At 57.4% G+C, this 19,332-nt stretch overlaps 1 protein-coding gene across 3 annotated transcripts in view; it reads left to right on the top strand.

Annotated features, from left to right (window-relative positions):
* MINDY4 (MINDY lysine 48 deubiquitinase 4) overlaps window positions 1-850 on the top strand; it is a 110,463-nt gene extending 109,613 nt beyond the window's left edge. For all 3 annotated transcript variants that reach the window (XM_025930043.2, XM_086693301.1, XM_086693304.1), the window contains exon 18: window positions 418-850. In XM_025930043.2, the coding sequence (XP_025785828.1) occupies window positions 418-466 (49 nt within the window). In that variant the 3' untranslated portion in view covers window positions 467-850. The remainder of the gene's footprint in view (window positions 1-417) is intronic.
* The last annotated feature ends 18,482 nt before the right edge of the window (window positions 851-19,332 follow it).

Here is a 19,332-nt window from a genome sequence, read left to right as displayed (position 1 = left end):
TCCAGCCTTCTCCCATATCTCGGTCTTCCCATGTGCTTCAAAGTGTCACCATCAGTACCCCTGGAAGGTGGCCGGATCCGCGCATGTGAATCACCTACTTGCATCAGCTGAGGGCCCTCCAGTGCCAGGCACGGATGAGGTTCTCAGTAGACCCTTGTGGGATGAATGAATGAATGAATGAACAAATGACCTGTTGCTTCTGTCTTCTCCATGGCTCTCTGGGGTCCGAGGTGTATTTGTGTTTCACAAGGGCCTAGCGTGTAGGTTCGTGTGTGAATGTGGAGAGGCGAGGTAGGGAGGGTGGAACCAGAGATCCTCAAAGCCCCTGAGACGGGAACTTCAGGTGAGTGAGGACAAGAGGCAGCTCCTCTGTGGGCCTCTGCAGCTCTAACTCTGTATCTGTCACTCTGTGCATAGGTGGAAGGGGGCATCGGTGAACTGGAACGGCTCCGACCCCATCCTGTGACCTTTCCTGTGGGTAAGCCTATGGCTCCACCACTCATCACTGGGGGTGACAGCTGAGCCCCAGGCCTCAGGGACAAGTCCTTCAGAAGAGCGTCCCTCCTGTCTGGACCAGCAATGCTCCAGAAGTGTCCAGAACCTCCCTGCCCCTTCCATGAAGGGCCCCCAGGACGGTGATGAGGGCCCAGCGTGCTGCTACGTGGCTTCCTCTCAGCTGAGCCGTGACTGCCAAGGATTGGACCGCCTCTGCCACTTTTTGTCTGCATCCCTCCCTTGCACCCCGCTGGGCTGCCTGTCCCCTCATCAAGCCTGTGATACGGTCAGCCCGGGGACCCCGGGTTCATTATTTCTGGTAGTTGGCTTTTTATAAAGCAGAAGTCAAACCCTTGCTAAGGACAAAGAGAGACTCATTCGTTCTGTGATGGCGAAGGAAGCATGAGGTCTGCGTGGTTCATGGCTAGGGTGGGAACAGTGATGGCGGAGGGGCCCCAGAGCCCTGGAGATACCACCTAACAAGGGTCTGTGCAGGCAGGTGGTCCAGTAGGGTCCCTGGCTGAGCTTCTGGTCTAGCCTGTCTTCTACTGATCAGCCTCAGGTCTAAGGCACCAGTGTAAGCCCTGCTGACCAGAAACAACTCAGGTCCCCTAGAACCTGTCTCAGGGCAGACCCAGATCCCTGGGAGATCCCGGGAGGATGGTCATGTGGACCTGGCGGGTAGGCTGGACCTGGCCAAGTGGATATGGGGGGAAGAACCTTCTAGGGAGGGACCTGTTGGCCACAGAGGGCAATAAGATGGGGATGAGCAGAGGGAGCGGGGGGAGTCTCCCCCATGTGGCTGCCACAGAGCCCCTTGTGAAGAGAACTGCTGGAAATGTGGGTGGGCAGAGCCTGTGGAGACCCCCCCCCCCCAGAGCAAGGGTAGGACAGGTGGGAATGGGAAAAACACAATCATTCATAAAGGGAAAATTGTACAGCCTCCTCGATTCCATTGATTTACATCCTCCTGGCTTTAGAAGGGAATATGAAGAAGTATAGAGAGGCAGTGGCATGTGGGAGAGAAGACCAGAGAGAGAGAGAGAGAGAGATGTGTCCAAAACCAAAGTCAAGAAACCCCTCGTGACGGCTCCTAACAGTGGGACTGAGCAAGGGCACGCAGAGACAGAGCACTGGGCTCCAGGAGCCTCTGTCACGAGGTCCGTCCACGTGAGAAGCCGTGAGCAGCATAAGGGCAGAGCCTGCAACAGTGCCCGCCCCTGCTGTGCACAGCAGGGGCGTGGGCCATTGCTGTCAATGGGCCCTGCAGAGGTGGGTGTTTGCACAGAAGGATCAGGGTGTGAGCTCCTCCTGTGTCGCCCTGGCCCAGGGAGAGGCCTGGGAGAGTCCTGGACACTGGACAGCAGCTGGTCCCCAGCCTCTTGTGTGCCCCCTCTTTGGCTCGGGACACAGCAGCTCAGGGACTGTGTTCCCTCTGCAATGCCGGCTGAAAGGAGACCCCTTTCTCTTTAAGTACCAGGCGTATGGAGGTGACAGCTCAAGGGCCTGTTTTGCACTCTTGTGGGCTGGGCACGAGCCGTGGCCGGATTGTCGTATTGTATTATCGTATTGTGGGTCTTTGGGGAGAAGCTGGGAGGAGCCGGGAGGGAAGTGCGAGGCAGGGAGTGCCTTGTCCAGGCTGTGCAGAGGCCCCACTGGGGTTTGCTGTGTAAACTCCAGCGGCCATTCGCAGCAGGCGTCCAGCAGAAATGCTTCCTATATGTCCCCGAAATGTTTATGCATTTGTTTTCCTTGGCCAGGGACAGGCTGCTCCAGCTGAGTGCCAGTGGAGGAAGTCGGTTTCCCTGCAGCAGGCTTGTTTATCAACCCGGGAAGGAAAAGTGTGTCTTTGCAATGAAACTCACTTAACCTCCTGACCGGGGTCCCATTGGCAGGGCCGGACAAATCAAAATATTCCCAGCGTTGCTTGAAAAACCCAGTCCCAACAAATTATAAAAACACTCTTCTAGAAGCCAAGATGCAGGTACATGGGCAGGGTGACACCCTGGGCCTGGGGTTTCCTGGAATGGAAGAGGGGCAAAGCCCAGCGCCACCCTCTCCTGGAGTAGAGCCACAGCACTGCCACCAAGCCTGCAAGAATGAAATAGAGGCCCGTGCCTCCTTGCAGGCGGGTGTTCTCCACCCAAGGTGCATGGTTTTCTACGGAGACTGTGGGCAGGCTTCAGCGGGTCCACAGTCTCCTTCCCAAATTCTATTAAAATCTTTGTGTTCATGTATGTATGTGTAACTTTCTGGGAAGAGCATCTTTAGCCTTTCTTATACCCTTGAACTTGGACTAACACCCTCCTGAATTCCGCAGAAAATGTCGAGAGTTCTAGAGTTGGGTGGCTTCCCACCCCACTCAAGGGCGGTGCTGGGCGTGGCTGCCCCATCTGTGTCCCAGGTGCACGGGGCAGGGGGGGCTGGGCCCCGCCAGGTCAGTGAGCAAGCTGACCTCAGTGAGGTGTGAATTCTTGGTCTCTGGGGGAAAGAGCCGGCCAGTTGCACTGCCCTCCCAGTTGTGTGAGCAGTAAGGGCCATCTCACGACCGCTCAAGTCCATACTCCCCCATCAGTGGAAACTCCTCCGCCCCCTGCTTCTTTGGGGCTCCGGTCACTAGTGACCTCTCCTGAGTCAGGTGATTCACGCTCCAGCTGCTGCTTACGACAGCTCTTGGTACCTGGTCACACCCAGCTTCTGGTGAAGTCAACCTCCTCCTTCCCCTCTTAAGAAGACCCGAGTCTTCCTTCTGCAGAATCCACGTTTGAACCATGCAAGGCCTCCCCAGCTCTGGAGGTCAGACCTTTCCCACCTCAGCCTGTCTCTCTGCTCAGCCTCCCATAGGGAACAGCAATGTCTCCCATCCTTAGGTGGGAGTCAGGGACCTTCCCACACTGTGGGCACACAGAGTAAGCTTTCAAGCAGCTTTCTGGAAGCCTCCCCCACTTGGCTTTAGGAGAGGAGATGCACGCCTCCGTGCCCCATGGCTGGGGGAAGGGATCCCGGCACACTGACGCCTCTCTCCAAAGAAGTCATCAGTAGTTACTGGCCTCTTCCACTGCCAAGTGCTTTCTTCACCTTCTTCCGTGGCCAGAGGACAGGATGTGTTGGCCGAGCAGAGACCTGCTGTCTCTGTAGGTGCTTTGTGGCAGCAGCACAGGTAAGAAGAGCAGTTTCCAGAAGAACTGCAAGCATTCCTTGGGGGCTCAGAGCTGGGCCAAGGCTTGGAGGGGTGCTGGGAGATATCCTAAGGCAGGGGTGCATCCAGACCCCAGCCCACTGCTTTTTTCTGAGCAGAAGGAAGTTAGCGGTGGGGGCCCAGCCCGTCACGAACACCGACAGGGGGCCCACCCTCCTGGGAGGGCCACGGATGGTGAAGGACCAGTCTTAGGCTCCCACAGTCCTGTGGCTCTGCTAAGCCAACAATGGCAAGGGGAAGACTTGTCCGCCCTAGTGTAGGCTCTAGTCTTGCTACTCAACGTGTGGTCCTTAGACTAGGAGCACCAGCAACACTGGAGCACTCCCTAGACATGCAGACTCTCAGGCTCCACCCACCACCTCCTGAATCGGAATCTGCATTCTAATAAAACCATCAGATGACTCAGGTTACGGTTAGAGAGAGCTGTACTCTAGAACTTGTGATTTTGTGGGACTGAGGGTGTGAGGATGCAGAAGTTGGCCCCATAACGAGGCTGTACTGAAGGGACGTGCGGGAGAAGTGTTGTCCAAGGACAAGCAGCATCAGGACCAGGGGTCCCCTCTGCTTCCTGCCTGTGCAGCTGTGAGCACCTGACCTAAGCTCTTTGGGCCTCAGTTTCCTCCTCTGTAAAATTAGCACCCGCCCAGGGCTGTACTGAGGATTCAGTGTGTCAATGCACAGTGAGTAGGGCCTGGCACGTCACAAGGACCTGCAAAGTGTTTGCTCTTAATATTTCCAGAGGGGACTGGAGGGCTCCTTGGTGGTGGCAGCATCTTACCTAAGTCTTGATGGATGGGCACGGTTTTGACAAGTGGAGACTTGGATGGCAGATCATTCAAGGTGAAAGGTTGGTGAGAGACCCTGAAAGAATTTTAAGAGACCCTGAAAGTCCATGAGGTCTGTGGGCCTCATTGAGGTGACCCCAGAGTGGGAGTCCCAGAGAATCAGAGGAGGGACAGAGTGGGGGAAGGCCTCAGACGGCAGGCCCAGGGCTGGGACCTGTTCCCAGGAGACAAGGTTTGCTCAGAGCTCTACTTGAGATCTCTCTCCCTGATGGGGGAGTGAGTGTGGGGCAGGGGCAGGGGGCACATTGAGGGGCACATACTGCCCAGAAAAGGCAGTATGAATGGGGAGGCCAGGAGATGATGGGGGTGACAGATGCTGATGGCCTTTGCTTTCCAAGGCCCCAGGATGATCCTCACTGGCCACTGAGCCCTTCCGGGAGCCTAAACTTGCAGGAGGCAATCAGGCTGCCAAGTCTATTTACAGGTATTTCTCCCCATCTGCCAGAGTCCTCCCTACTCCCTAATCGTGCCCTAATCCTCCTGGGGCTGTGGGAGCTGTAATTACCAGGCAAAAATGTCAGGCATTTGCGATAATAGAGATTGCTTAACGCAGGACGAGGGGTGGTTGGCAGGTGGGTGGGAGAGTGGGCGGGCAGGCTGCCCATGGGTCAGTGTGGCGCACTGCCAGTTTCGGCATGTTGCTCGGGGATGTGCTTCACAGCAGACCTCTGCGCAAGAGAGGAATCAGAGCCCCACGCTGGTCAGGGGCTCGGTGCTCACAGCCGCCCGCCCTTGGCCTTTCCTGCTGTCTTGGCATCAAAGTGCTTCATCTACTGTTCTGTCCACATTCCCGGGAGATACCTATGCTATATCCTGTTGTCTGGGAAATCATCGAAGGCCTTCTGTTCACAGATGGGGAAACTGAGTCCAGATAGGAATTGTTCATGAAGACCCCTGCTGGGACATTTCTCCTTCATGGAAGGGTCTCTTGGAGACCAGAACACCAGACGGCCTTTGGGCTCAAGGGAATACATGTGTTGGGAAGTCTAAGGGGATGATTCCAACCTGCCTGTCTGCCTCCTCACCTTGCTCCCAGCTCCACACTCCGTGCACCCCCAACCATAGCAGCTGCTTGAAGCCCCTTGCTGCTTGCAGCGTTTGCCAGTGCTCTTTACTGCACCTGGGTCCCTGCCCTCTGGCTCCCCATGACCATCTGCCAAATCTGACCTGACCCTCAAAGCCTGTCTCCAAGGCCCCTCTTCTAGGAAGCCCTCTGGGATTACCTAACTGAAAGTGCAGGACCCACCCTCCGAGGGCCCTCAATCGGCACCTCTCTCACAGCCCAGATCCCAGCTACAGGCTTCTCTCGTTACCCGACAAGTGCATATGCATGCATGCGCGCGCGCACACACACACACACACACACACACACACCCTCTACACCACCCTGTTTCCTTGCCCTTGGGCCTGAGGCTCCTGGTCTTCCTTCTTTCCCGCTCCTCGTGTACCTGTCTCATCCTGGGGGATGAAGCCCAAAGATCATTCCCCATCTTTGGAGAAGCCCCTCCATCACCCACCCCTGCACCCCTCCCCCATCCCGCCTCCAGGCATAAAGCCCCAGTCACTGGGTGTTGGGGTGGAGAGGTACTTACTGCCTGAGGTCTTTAAACCGTTGATTCCGGGTGTGGTTTTGATATTAAACCCTGCGCCTTTCCTGTGGCCCTTGATAAGGGCAATCCTGGGTGCTTATCTGGCATTTTCTGTTTTAAGGCCTCTCGGCATCTGGGAGGTTCAGGAAAAGCCCTGCCTCCCTGTGGAATGGGGCTCACCTCCATGATAGCACCCACCTCCTTGTGTCCTGCCTGGGTGCCCAGGGTGAATACTCTCAGGGCACTATAGACACCGGTTGTCAGCGCCGTCTCTGGGCTCTGCCCCGGCATGGGGACCGGGCCTGAGGGAGTGTTATTAATAATCATGCCAGGACAGTTGTGTAAACAGACTGTGCTGCGTATGGGAACTTTACTCTCAGGAAGGATTGTTTTGTTACCGATTGATTTCCTGACTTGATTCCCAAGTCCTGGGCTCAGATCCTTCTTGGATTTTATTGGGGGCATAGGGCTTAGAAGAGGGAAACTCGTACAGGCCGGAGCAGTCAGTGAGGCTTCTTGGAGGGGGAGAATTGAAGGCGGGCCCTGGAGGAAAGGAGGGGAGGAGGAGGGGCAGAGGTACCCTAGCCCAGATGGGCAGGGGCGGGGCTGCCAGGAGGAAGGGAGGGGCTGGGGCATCTGGGGTGGCGGGAAGATGAGGAATGTTAGAGCTGAAGGGCTTGTGTGTCCGGCAAAGGGGGTGGCGCTGCCTCCTGAGCGCTGGGAAGCCGTGGGGGGTCTCGGAGCAGGGCAGCGGTGGCTCCACGCTGCTTTAGAAGACCGTGCTGCAGCAGTGTGTGGGGCGGGCCAGAGGGCGGACGCCGGCCTCTGAGCTAGGGCCCCAGAGAGGAGCAGCGGTGGGAGACACCTTGCATTTTAGTGATTCAGCCTAGGGGGTGAGGTGGGGGGAGGGGGCCCATGGGCTTGGAGTCAAGGCCCCTCTCTCCACTGCTTCCTGGCAGGCAGACTTTGGCCTTGAGCAGCCGTTGCTTCTGTGTGCTCCCCTGTTGGCACTGGTGGCCGTAGCTCTCCTGGGAATGGTCTTTGCAAAACATCCCTACCTCCCGATGAAGGCTTCCTCCGTCTCCTGTCTTGGCAAACCATGAAGGAGGGGGCCTCAATGTGAGGAAGTGCCCAGGCCTTTGTTCTGGACCCGGCTACGGCTGGACCCACTGCCCATTGTTTTCGAAGCTGTTGGTGACCTTGGGCCAGCTGGACGGGACCGGCTGGCTCCCTTGGGCCTGGCCACCTCCAAGTACACATGGACGACAGCCAGGCTGGCAGGATGGCTCCCAGTCCCTCCGTGGGGAGGGCATCTGCCACGTGGGCTGCCCCAACTGTGTTCTCAGAGCCTGGGACCCCCAGCTTGGCCATTTGGGGTGTTAGTGGGCATTATGGAAACTGCTCCTCTCCTGAGGACCAGGAAGCTCTCAGGCAGGAAAGCACAGTCCCAGTCTCTGGTCTGAGGCTCCGGCTTCCTTCACGTGCACCGTCGTTTGGGCCCTGGCTCTCCGGAACCTATGGGTCAGAAGGCCAAGCTCTTGTCTGCCGTATTCCCTCTGGGTTGGGGGGGGTGGTCCTTGCTGCACCCACGGGGGGCTGTGTACCAAGACAGGGGACTGCGCAGCCTGCCGGGGGGTGGGGAGCGTTATAAACTGGGACCTGGACTGTGATGACCGGGGTTTAGATCTTAGCTCTAACTTCTCGGTTGTGTCGCCTGAGTTGCAAAACAGAATAAAAAAAACGAAACAAACCAACAAACCAAAAAAACCTCTCTGAGCCTTAGTTTCCCTCCCTGTGAAATGAGAATAATAACATCCTGTACCTCTTAAGGTTGGGATGGGAGTAAGGGCACAGTGCTTGCAACTGGGCTTGGTTCCCAGTCTGTACCCAGCAGATGTTGGCTCTTTGACTGGGAGCTGGATGGGAGGATGCAGGAATCCGGGTGGATCTAGCTCACGGAGAGACAAGAAGTGTGACCATGTGGGATGGGGTGACACGGTGAGGCCACTCCATCCCTGGAGGTCAGCCCCTCTTCCCTAACCCCCTCCCCCAAATGTCAATCCTTCCTCTCCTTTCTCCAGCTCTCATGGCCCCATAGCAGCTTCTGGGCTAACTGAATATGTGCTCCCCTCTCTGGTCACCCCATATGGCCCTGCCTCTCCACTTTTGTAAAATGAGGTCATCAGACGAGGTGGCTCTGCAAAGCAGTGACCACTCCTGAGACTGAGACGATGGCACCAGTGGCAGGCACTGTGTGCAGCACCTGCAGGGCCCCTCTCTCAAACCTCTCACTTTCAGGTGGGGAAACTGAGTCTCAGAGAGCCAAGGTACTCGCTCAGGGCCTCCAGGCTAATAGATGGCAGATGTCAAGTTCTTACTTGCTCCCCTGCCTCCTGGAAGGCCACCAAGCAGAGGGGTGGGGGAGGAGCGAGACACTTCCTGGAATCCCTCATCCCCTGTCTTCCTTGATTATTTTCCCCAGTCAGCAGCCCAGGCCTGAGACTTCAGGGCCTCTGGAAATGTCTGTGAGCACCCTAGTTTCTATACCTGCAAGCCATTATGGGAGCCCAGTCTTCCCTTTGATTCAGATGGCTCCCTGTCAGTGGCCCAGAGAAAAGGATGGGCCAGGCCCCCTGCCTGGCCCTGCTCAGAGGAAGCCCGGCCAGCCAAGGTGGGAGCAGGCATCCAGCTTCAGAGTCTCCTTCAAACCCCACTTCCTGTCGTCCCCCAGCCCCGATGGCTTTGGCAACCATAGAAAATGCCAAGCACTTTTTTTCCTTCTTCCCCACTAACACAGACACACCTTGGGTTTATTTGTCTAAAGATTTTCCATTTCCTTTTCTGGAAAGTCATCAGGATTATGCACGTCCCCTTCATCACAAAGGAGTCTGGGAAGAGAGAGGTATATCCTTGGTCACCCCGGGAAGGGATAAGCAAAGAAAGCTGAGAACCTAGCACCTTGTGACTCAACTGTGCTCTCCTTGACACCCCCTTAGGCTGAGATGACTGTTCAGGTTGGCCTTTCATAGGAACACAGCTGCTTAAGAACCTCTGGCTGGGGCGGTCACCTCCCAAGGCCATGTGGCACAAGGCTGACAAAGTCTGTCATCTCCTGTGTCCCATCCATGGCTGTGCCCACAGTCACGTTCAGAGGCCTAATTGTTCAAGCTCCTCGTTCAGCCCCAGCTCCCCCCAACACCGGTCTGGGCCAGGAGCTCTCCGAAGGCAGAGCCCCTGCATCCCCAGCCAGGTGCACCTGAGGCAGGCGGGGCTCAGGCCTCCTTCCCTGCGATGACCTGGAGGGAAAGCAGAGATTCAGGCTCTGAAGCCCAGACAGACTCACAGAGCACACCATCCCTCTTCCAGCAGCCCCTCTCTGAGGGTCTCAGTCAGCCCTGGGGAGAGGGGCAGCGAGGGAACTGCCCCACCCCTGCCATGGCTAGAAGCCCACTCATCCATCCATCCTTCTGCTTGGGCCTTTCCTCTTCCCAAACCACCTCCCTTCCTTTGCATAAACAAATCTGTCTGCCATGTACCCCCCTCTAGGAAGCCTTTCCTGATTATTGGGAAGAGGTGGGGATCTTCCGCTGCCCACAAATCCACCTCACCCCTTCCTGAGCCTCAGGCCTGGGCCTCGGCTACCCTGCCTCGCACACCCAGGGCTGCATGGTGGAGCATCAGAGTTGTGAGTTTCTCTCCACTTGAGCCAGCTCGGGGCTGAGCCGCTGAGTGGTGGGAGGATGGTCACCTATGGGCATTGACCGTGGCGCTGGCCCAGGCCGGGCACCAAGGGGCATCGTGTTATCCGCACTGTGACTCTCCATCAGGATGCACCCCACTGAGGTGCCCAGGCTCAGCCCTTCTCACAGAAAGGCCCACAATGCCCCTAAAGCACAGCCTCTGACTGCTCCTCAAATCTCCTATTAATAAGGTCTCCTTGATCAGTTCCTTGAGCAGCCAGAATCTGGGGAGAAACTTCCTCCCTAGCACAGGCGGCTGTCTCTATTACCATAGAGGAACCATTGGTAAACATGTCTTCCTTTCTTGCGATGGCTTCCGGGAAGCTCAGAGGGAAAGTGATGCTCCATTGTAATCTCTCTCTGGTGTCACAAGAAGCTTCCTGCCTCTCTGTGTTTTTATTTTAACTAGACTATGATCCGGAGTTTTGTCTTGTTTTGTAATTCAGACACTTGCTGCTCAAAGTCCTGAGACCAGAGAGCATTTAGTATCGACTGGGAGATTGTTAGAGCTGCAAAATCTTGGGGCCCCACCCGGACCTACTGAATCAGGAGCAGTGTTTTAATAAGCCCTCCAGGGGACTCACGTTTGCAGTATAGTCTGAGAAGCACTGATGGAATCCCCAAGTGCTTTTAGAACAGATATAAAAGGTAGATGAGATAAGACCTGCAGTGATTCTTCCCCTTCCTACCCTGACTTCTCTACCAAAGAAATTTACCTCTGCAGCGGCCCTGCTCAAGCCTGACCCCACTTCACACCAGCCCTCTTTGATTCTGACCTTCGGTTCTGCCCTCTGGCGAGCAATTCTCTAACCATTCCCATGAGCTGTCAAGTGGGAGAAGTACCCACACAGGACATCATGACCCTCTGGATATCAAATATCGAAGAGCATCCTGGGTCTGGTGATGTGCAGTTTTAGGCAGCTTTTCAGATCCCTTCAGATCCTGAAATTCCATGCCTCCTCCAGGAAGGCTTCTATGATTTCTTCCACCCTTACTGATCACTCCCCACCCCCAGCTCATAAGCTCACCTGGGTTCTTCTTTGCCTTGTATTTGTGAGTCTGGGCCCCCAACCGCCAGAGAACTTATGGCCTGGGTCTCCTCCTCTGTCCACCTGCCCTTAGACTGGTGAATGGGAGATACAGGCAGGCAGCTGACCCAGGCCTCTTTCCTGGCCTCTGGCTCTAAAAATGGCCCCTTCCGAGGGCTTCTCGCTCTTGAACATGGAGTGCTTGGGAGAAGGCCTCTCACCCACCCCTTGGATGCTGCCAACACTGTATATTTAGCCTTTGTTAGGCCTGGGCCTGGCCTGGGCAGAGGCAGGATCACTATAAGGGGACTGGACTTCCTGAATTCCAGACACTGTATCCCCAACCCCTGAGGCCCTGGTTCTTTAAAGTTGCCAGTGAGGTTGGCCTGGAGGAGGTGTGCAGTGATGAAACAGGGTGTGTGTGGTGGGGAGTCCTGCCTCCCTCATGCTGCAAGTCCTTCCTGGTCCACTGTGTGCCCTGGTGGCTGTTGCTCTGCTGGTGGGACGGGGCGGGGGTGGGGGGGTCACTGCGTGTGACACTGGGGAAGCCACTTTAGCTCATGGCCTCAGTTCACTTTTGTGCAATAGAGTCTTAATGACCTGAAGGCCCTTCTATCCTAATGGTCTAACACCCTGGGCGTTCAGAGGTGCCCAACCCTTGGTGACAGGGGGGCTCTGGATGGGGAGCCACAGGGACCCTGTGAGTTGCCCAATGGACACACCTGTAGAACAACAGCACAAGCGGGAGGTGTGCATGTGTTGGGGTGAGGCTGCTGACACTGAGGGCTGGGGAGCCAGAGCCTGGCTGGGCACAGGGGCCCGGGGCAGGGGGCCATGTGATCATTTTCTCATTAGGCAAGACAGCGATCTGCCTGTGTGAGATGATCTTGCTGGCCCTGTGGGCTCCAGGAATGTTGGCTTCACATGAATAGAATCCCCAGAGCGGACCACAGAGGGAGGGGTCTGCAATGGAGAGGGACAAGGGTGGGCACCTCCCACCTTCCTAGACTCACCCCTACCAGCCCCAGCCCACAGCATCGTGACATCCTAGGAAGCCAAAGAGTGAAAAGCGTGGTCCCGGAATTGCACCTGCCCATCCCCACTCCACGGGGGCCCAGCACACCCCTCCTGACACTGGCTGGTGGGCTGGCAGATGGCTGGCTCTCTTCACCGTTGAAAACTTTCCCGAGCTTCTCTGTACACCGAGCCTGCTCCCCATCTGGCTGTGAGCAGAGAGCTGGGTCAGATCCAGTCCCCGTCCCCCTCCCAGGGTAGGGGGTTCTGGCTGGAAATGAAGAGACTAGGACACACATAGTGTATTCCCAAGAGAGGAACCTTGGAGCCATGCAGTTACAGAAATGCCTACCACTGCATTCCTCTTGCTCACGCCTCCTCCTCCACCATCTAAAGTCAGCTCCCCGATAAGGAGATGAGTTGAGAGAGGCCCCTGGATTATGAACAGCACAGGTGGTAACAGCTATGAGCGCTCGAAGGTGCCAGAGAGACCGTGCAGTCTCCAGGGTTCAGGGTACAGGCAGCAGAGTCCGCAGGATACACAGCAGAGGGTTTAGGAGGTGCAAGGTTCATGGCCACCATGTGTATCTCTGCTCTGTGTATTTACAAGCCTGTGCTCACGTGAGGTTGTGCATGCACTTGGGTGGGTTTGAGTATGCACACGTGTTTGCATATGTGTATACACATGTGCGTGCAACGTGTTGTGCAGGCAACCGATGTATATGCTGGTGTGTACGTGTGCATTGCCCGTGCGTATGTACACGTGTGTGCAAGCACATGCTGTGTGTGTGTGTGTGTGTGTGTGTGTGCGCGCGCATGCACATACACCCACATTTGAGCATGCAAGCCCATGCACTGTCAGGGGAGGGGGAAGGGACAGCTAAGCCTGTGTTGTGGCACCCCAGCCAGGTGTGGCTTGGCAAGGACAAGTGAGAGGGATTGAGGACTCATCGTGAAGGAGAGGGCTGGGGACACAGCTCAGCCTGGGAATATGCTTTACTTGTTAGAAGGGTCAGTGTGAGCCTGGCGGGAGTGTGCTCATCTCTGTCCCTGCCCTGCGCACTGCTGTCTAGCCGTAGTGGTGGGGGGCGGCCGTGGTGGGGGGCAAGGCCATGTTTTCACTTTCACGGACCCTGGGCTCTTTTGCGTTCATGGGCCTCTGCCTCCATAAACAAATATGAAAAGCTAAATTTTACAACTGTGCTGGTGTAAAGATGAACAGGTGAATCTTGGTGGTGAGTTGTGAGAACAGCCACTAGCACGGAGAAACAGGAATTTCCCGACAGCCCCGCTACCGGCTGGCACGTAAGTGGCCCTGCTGTCGGGCCCAGGAAGGAGCAGGAGGCTGCGCCTGGGCCCGCGTCTGCTCCTATGGCGGGAACCCAGCCGGGACTCGCTTGGGGGAGAAGCCAAAGAATCCAGTGAGGCTTTTGGCCCGGTGAAGCGCCAAGCCGGTCCCAGCAGCGGGACCCAGAGGAGGCAAAGGGAACCCGGCACGGGTGATGGGACCAAGGGGCAGCTGGGGCAGGAGCCAGCAGCCGTGGCGGTTCTCGGGAAGAGACACGGCCAAGGAAGATATAGTAGAGAGCAGCAGTGGCCGTGGGATCCACAGCAGAGCAGTGAGGCCACGTGGCCATGTGGCATGGGGCATCCAGGAGAGGGGCTGGAGGAGGAGAGGGAGCATCGTTCCTGCCTGCAGAACTTGCTGAGAGCATGTGGACACCCCTTCTGGGGACACTGGCTATAGGCGAGGGGGGGATGGGAGGGGGGCAGGGTGGCTGGGAAACCTTGAAAACTGAGCAGAACTCGAAAGAGCCACGGGGGTTAGACATTTGGGGGACAACGGCATTGGTGGGGGGTTGACCTACCTCTATACTGGCTCAGGCCCTGCTGGGAGATGGAAACATTAGGTCCTGCGGGCTGGGGAGTAGATGGCAGGCTCCCTCATGGATATGTTCTTGCTGCCCAGGTCTCTTTCCTCTTACTCAGGGAAGGCGCTTTTCTGAGTCCTTGCTGGAGTCCAAGGAGGAGATAGCCTCTCACCAAGTAGAGAAGAAGGGAAGAAGAGGCTGGGTGTGGCTAGCAGGCCAGGCCTCGGCAGGTACCAGGAGACCCGGACTCTAGTCCTAACGCCCCCCTGACTCACAAAAGGATGCTGGGCGTGCCACCTTGCCTCTCCGAGCCTCAGTTTCCCCATGTGTAAAACGAGGGCATCAGGTCCACGGCCAGCAGAGCCTCTTTTCCCAATCTTGATGCGTTAGGACGTAATAAGGCACAGAGAGGAGATTTTGAGGGCCCAGGCAGGAGGGGTTAAGGGCCTGGAAAGTAGAGCGGAAGCTGCAGTAGCAGTGAGGTCAGTGGAGAGGGGAAGTGTGTGTGTGTGCCCAGGGCAAGGAAACGCTCCTAAGTCGCTTATACACAGGACGAGGACTCCCCTTCCAGGGACCCACACTGCAGAGGCTGGCTCCAGGCAGAGCCCTCTGCCCTACCTGGCCCCCAAGGGTGTTGCCGGCCGCCTGGCAAGAATGCCACCACCAGCATTTTCTGGAAGTGAGGGATGCCGCCCTCCTGGCCCGGCATGGCCTCCTCGCCCGCAGGGCAGGGCTGGGGAAACCGTGACTTCATTCCCTCTTTTCTCCTCCAGTCCAAGCAGAGTTGGGGGTGGGACAGGGGGCGGCCCTGTGTCCTCAAGGCACCCTCATTCAGTCCTGGGAGCCCAGCCCACCTCGAAGCCCTGCTCCCATCTTTGAATGTGGCGTGTCGAACTCTCATGGATGCTAGCAGGGCTGGGGGCGACTGTCCCCATCTTGTCTCTCTGTCTCCTCCTCTGCAGCATCAAGCGGGGATATTGCTGGAGAGTTGAGTGAACATCCAAACAGAAGATTCCACTTTCCAGAAATAGGCTTGACATCGCCCTCCCCCCCAGCCCCCAGCCCCAACACACACAGTATTGCTCAGGGAAGGCAGGTGTGGGGGAAGACGACGAGAGGAGAAGTAGCTTGGAAAATTAAAATTACTAAATTGTTCTGCCTCTGGTGAATCACTGGTGGCCCGCTAAACCCGGTTTTGATTTAAGGGGGATCGTGTGACGCCTAAATGGCCAGGAGTTATCTGTCAGGGAGGAATTCTAGGCTTTGAGACGTGGGTGCTTGTCTCTCAGGGAAATCGGATGGTCAGGGTGCAGATATCTCCTGGATCATCCCCCGAGCTCAGCTCTGCTGGGGGCATGGTGGGCCAGGGGTGAGAAGACCCCAGCCCTGTCCTGCAGCCCAGCTTCACCAGCAGGGCCATCAGCGGATGGGGTGGGGGCAGGGGTGTGTGGGGGGGGTGAGAACCAGGTCTGGAGGCCAAGGTGCATCGCCTTAACTGAGGGTGCTGCCATGGAAGAGGGGGTCAGGAGAGGAGGTGCCGCTGGGAAAGGGAAGGAAGGAGGGTGCCTAGCAGGAGGAAGAGCGGACATGCAAATATCCGGGGACAGGGAGCCTAGTGGCACAGGAGCCAGGGACCTTGTCTGGAGTTGGGAAGGGGTGGAGAGTGGAGAGCCTTAAGGACTGGGCTGAGCAGTGTGGGGGACATTCTGTCTTCTTTTTGGTCTCTGGGCCTTGGTCCCTTTTCTGCTCCCCCAGGCTCAGGGGTGGGGGTCTGGCTGAGCCTCACTGGAAGGATGACTCCACACTAATGTAGAGTCCCCACTTTGGCCCATGCCTCCCTGGCCCATGTCTTCCAGGCAGTGGTGCGGGGGGCAGGGGTGGGGGACGGGCCCCGTCTGTGCAGCCAAGAGCCAGGGCTGGCAGGTCCTAGATCAAGTTCAGGGGAGGGATGCACCGAGCACCCTGTTGAGGGAGGGGCAGAGCCACGAGGAGGCAGAGGGATTCTGTGGGAGAAGGCATTCTTTTATGTTTCACCCCCTCCCCAGGACTTTGTCCTGTCTTCCCACCCTCTGTTAGCGCACCCTGCCTCAATTCAGGAAAGCCTGACCGATTCTGGAAGATTCATCCAACATGCTGGTGAGCTGATGGTGACCGCATGGTCAAAGCCAGTCTGCTGTCAGAATTCCCTTCCGCCTCCAGCTCCATCTTCCTGGTGGGCCTCCCGGAGGGAATGAAGTCATTGTTTCCCACACCGAGGCCTGTGGGTGGGAAACCCCTGCCCCGCCCAGTAGGGAGGGTCCACTCCCTTCAGCCCCTCTGTGCGGGGCTCCACAGAAGCTTCTGGCTGAAAGAGTGACAGCTGCGACCACACCCATGGGTGTCTTCTCCCCATGCAGCCTGGGACCCCCCCCCCCCCCATCTTCCATGCATCTGAGAAGCTGTGCACCCATCTCTGGACAAAGCCTGAGGTTTTCCCGCTGGATCTTGGTGGAGCTACGGCCCAGATTGTCCTGGAAACAGCCAGCTCTGACTGGAAAGTGGGTCTCGCCGGGCACGTCAGAAATAAGGCACATCTGGTAAAACGATTTCCGACTGTTGCTCCTGTAGGGCCAGACAGTGCCCGGCCTTGAGTGGCTTCAAGCCCCGCCCGGGGCTCAGGAGTTGGGGAGGGGAGCAGTCTCCCCTTATGTAGCCTGGCTCCGGCCTGTGGGATCTGGAGGCTGGGCCTGTGCCACTGTCCGTGGGAGGGACACAGAGCTCACGGAGGCAGGCCACGCGGTGGGGAGGAGCTGAGGTGTGGGTAACACCCTGCCTCAGAGCCCAAGCTCCCTGGGGTTGTAGGGCTCAGGGGTGGCTCTGGTCTCTCCCAGCACTCTGAGTGTCCACTCTTAGCTCAGTGCTTCCTTCTCCATCCACCCCTCACACTGTCCCAATTGTGCGGAGAGGTTGGAGATGGCCCTTTCCTTTCTGCCCCCATGTTCCCTGCCCATCCTGGGGCCTGGATTTCTCGGTCCTGTCCTTGTTACTGGGCCATCAGAACTTGGCTTTCCATCTGGTAATCAGGGCCATCAGGGGCCGTTCCTGACAGGCAAACAGAGAACCAGACTGGGGTTCTGGGAATTGGGCTGGGGTGGGGTGGGGGGGTCCTGAGTTCTAATCCTAGCTCTGCCATTTTTTGCCCAATCACTTAACATCTGAGCATCCCAGGGTTGTGGTGAAGATGAGCCCTCAGCCCGAGACTGTTCCCTCCTTCCCTTCCTCCCTTCCTCCATTTCCTGGTTATCCAGGATTTGTGGCAGACCAGGGAGAAGAAGGCCATGGGGTTTGCAGCCTTCCTGGGTCTTGGGCTGCAGTGGCATTTCTCCCTCTTGCACTGAAATGGTCAGGTCATGGCTACGCAGGCCCTTCTCCATTATGGGAGATGGTGGGTGAAGGAGGTGGGCATTGTTCTAGAGATGTCTGCACTCTGACGGCCTCTCTTGGTGATGGCAATGCCTTTGCCCAAAGGAATGGAGTATAATGGTGGGTGGCCTTTAAGGCAGAGGCCAGGTGGGCATGGGGGAGGGGGCAGGAGATGCAGTGGATGTCCAGGGTGTTGTCTCGAGGACCCTCATATCATCCTGAGATGGGTGGGTGCCTAATTTGCCTAGGCAAAAGTGCTTTGCTACTCCGCCCCCCCCCCCCCCCCCCCATGTCGTGCCCTGCTCCAGAAGGACGCAGGTCCCCGGCAAGTACACACTCATGCATGTGTGCCCTGCACAGCTGCAAACTCCACCATCTGGAGTGCCCAAATGGAGCCTACCCATGCTAGAACGCAGGCTTCAGAAGGACAGGGAGCTGGGCGGTCTGCTTTGCAGCCGTCACCCCAGTGCTCAGAGCAGTTTGGCACATGAGGCACGCTAAGTAAATATTTGGTGGATAAATGAGAATGTCCCAGGTGACTCTCAGGTGCATAGCAGCACACGGTGCTTCCTCACGGATCCTGACCCGGCCCGTGGAGCCTGTCATGGAAACCGGAGCAGGAAGTCCCGCACCCCCGCACGAGCCTGAGTCCAGTGGCCCTTGTGGGCCTGGTGCCAGCTCTCCCCCTGCTGCCTGCCTCAAGCCTCCAGGCTGAGTCCTGGTACCTGCCAGCATCTGAACTCATCCCCGCACCAAGTGGAGGGCAGGGACAGATGTGGGCCAGGACGCTCAGGGGGCCGGAGGGGTCGTGGGAAATGGCCAGGGCCAGGCATAAGGCAGCAGCCTCCTGGGGTGTGGAGAGCTGAGCAAGTGCTGCCCAGAGGAAAGGATGTGGAGGAGGTTCCGGGAAGTGGCCCAGTCCGGCTGGCTCCCTCTCTTGGGTGGTTAATAAGGCACCGATGACCTCTGGCCGCTGGGCCTTGCTGAGCGTGCAGGGCCCTCTGGCCACCGTGCCAACTCCATGCCTTGCATCCACTCCATCCTGTACTTACAGGCACTTAGGTGGCCACAGCTCCCTCCACCTCCACCCCCAGGGGGCCTCCTGCTCCCGGCAAATCCCGGGCTGATCCCTGGGTGGTTCGTCGCCGCTCCAGGGTGGCTTCGGCGCGTGCTGCAGCCAGGCAAAAGGGTGGCCAACAGGGCATGGTGTCATCTTCGGCAGATGGCCCCTGGACACGAGGCCAAAGACCCGCATGCCCATTCATGCCCTGCCCTTGGCACATGCAGAACTTAGAGATGTCCTTCCCCTTGCTGGGCCTCAGTTTGCCACCTGTAAACTGAGGAGAAGTCAATACTCAGGAGCAGGACTGAGGACGGGTAGGCAGGAGGTGGGAGGAGAGGGCCAGAGTGGGCCCCTCCCTCCTGGGCCGGGCCTTGCCTGCCTCCCAGGGCCCCACCTGGCTGCTCTGTCCCTAACTGCACACCCTGACTGCCCCAGGCTGGCGGACAGGCAGCAGCTGCCTGCCCGTGGGAGTCTAGTTGCTTGCACAGTTTATCAGCTGCCTTTGGGCCTCTGGCTTAAGGCTGTGCAGGGAGGGCACAGGGTGGACCACAGGGGTCTGCAGAGCAGCCTTGTCCCCTCCCCCATCTTTCCCCCTTTGTATCTTGCCTCTGGGTCCAGTCCTGTCTCCTCTCTTTCTAGTTTATCTCTTCACCCTCTGTGTTCCCTGTCTGTCTCTCCTTTTCGGCCTGGCCTGGAGATGTCTCTCTTTCACTTCCACTTTTGCTGGGATTCTACTTGCCCTTTTACTTTTTCATTCCCTCTGTTTTCCCCTGTCTGTCTGTCTGTCTTCCCTTCTCAGTCTGTGTCTCTGCCTCTCCCCTTATCTTGTGTCTTTTCTCCTCTTTCCTTCCTGTCTCCAGGCTAGGTTGCCGTCCCTTCTCTCTCCCCAGTGGTCTGCCGGCTTGCAGCCTTTGAGAGGAAAGTCCTAGACTGCTCCCGTTTTCCCCACCTGCCCTGAAATCATTGGTTCAAATTTCTCCAGAAGCGTGAAGGCCCCCAAAGCCTGCCCTTGACCCCAGAGTGGAGGGTGGGCCACAGACAAGCTCTCGGTGAGTCTTAATGCCTCTGAGCCCCCATCAACTGGAC

The sequence above is a fragment of the Puma concolor genome, chromosome A2, assembly GCF_028749965.1.
Source record: "Puma concolor isolate L17-30 chromosome A2, mPumCon1.1.hap2, whole genome shotgun sequence".
NCBI lineage: Eukaryota > Metazoa > Chordata > Mammalia > Carnivora > Felidae > Puma > Puma concolor.
The sequence above is the reverse complement of the archived record's forward strand: the minus strand, read 5'-3'. Positions and strand labels throughout refer to the sequence as shown.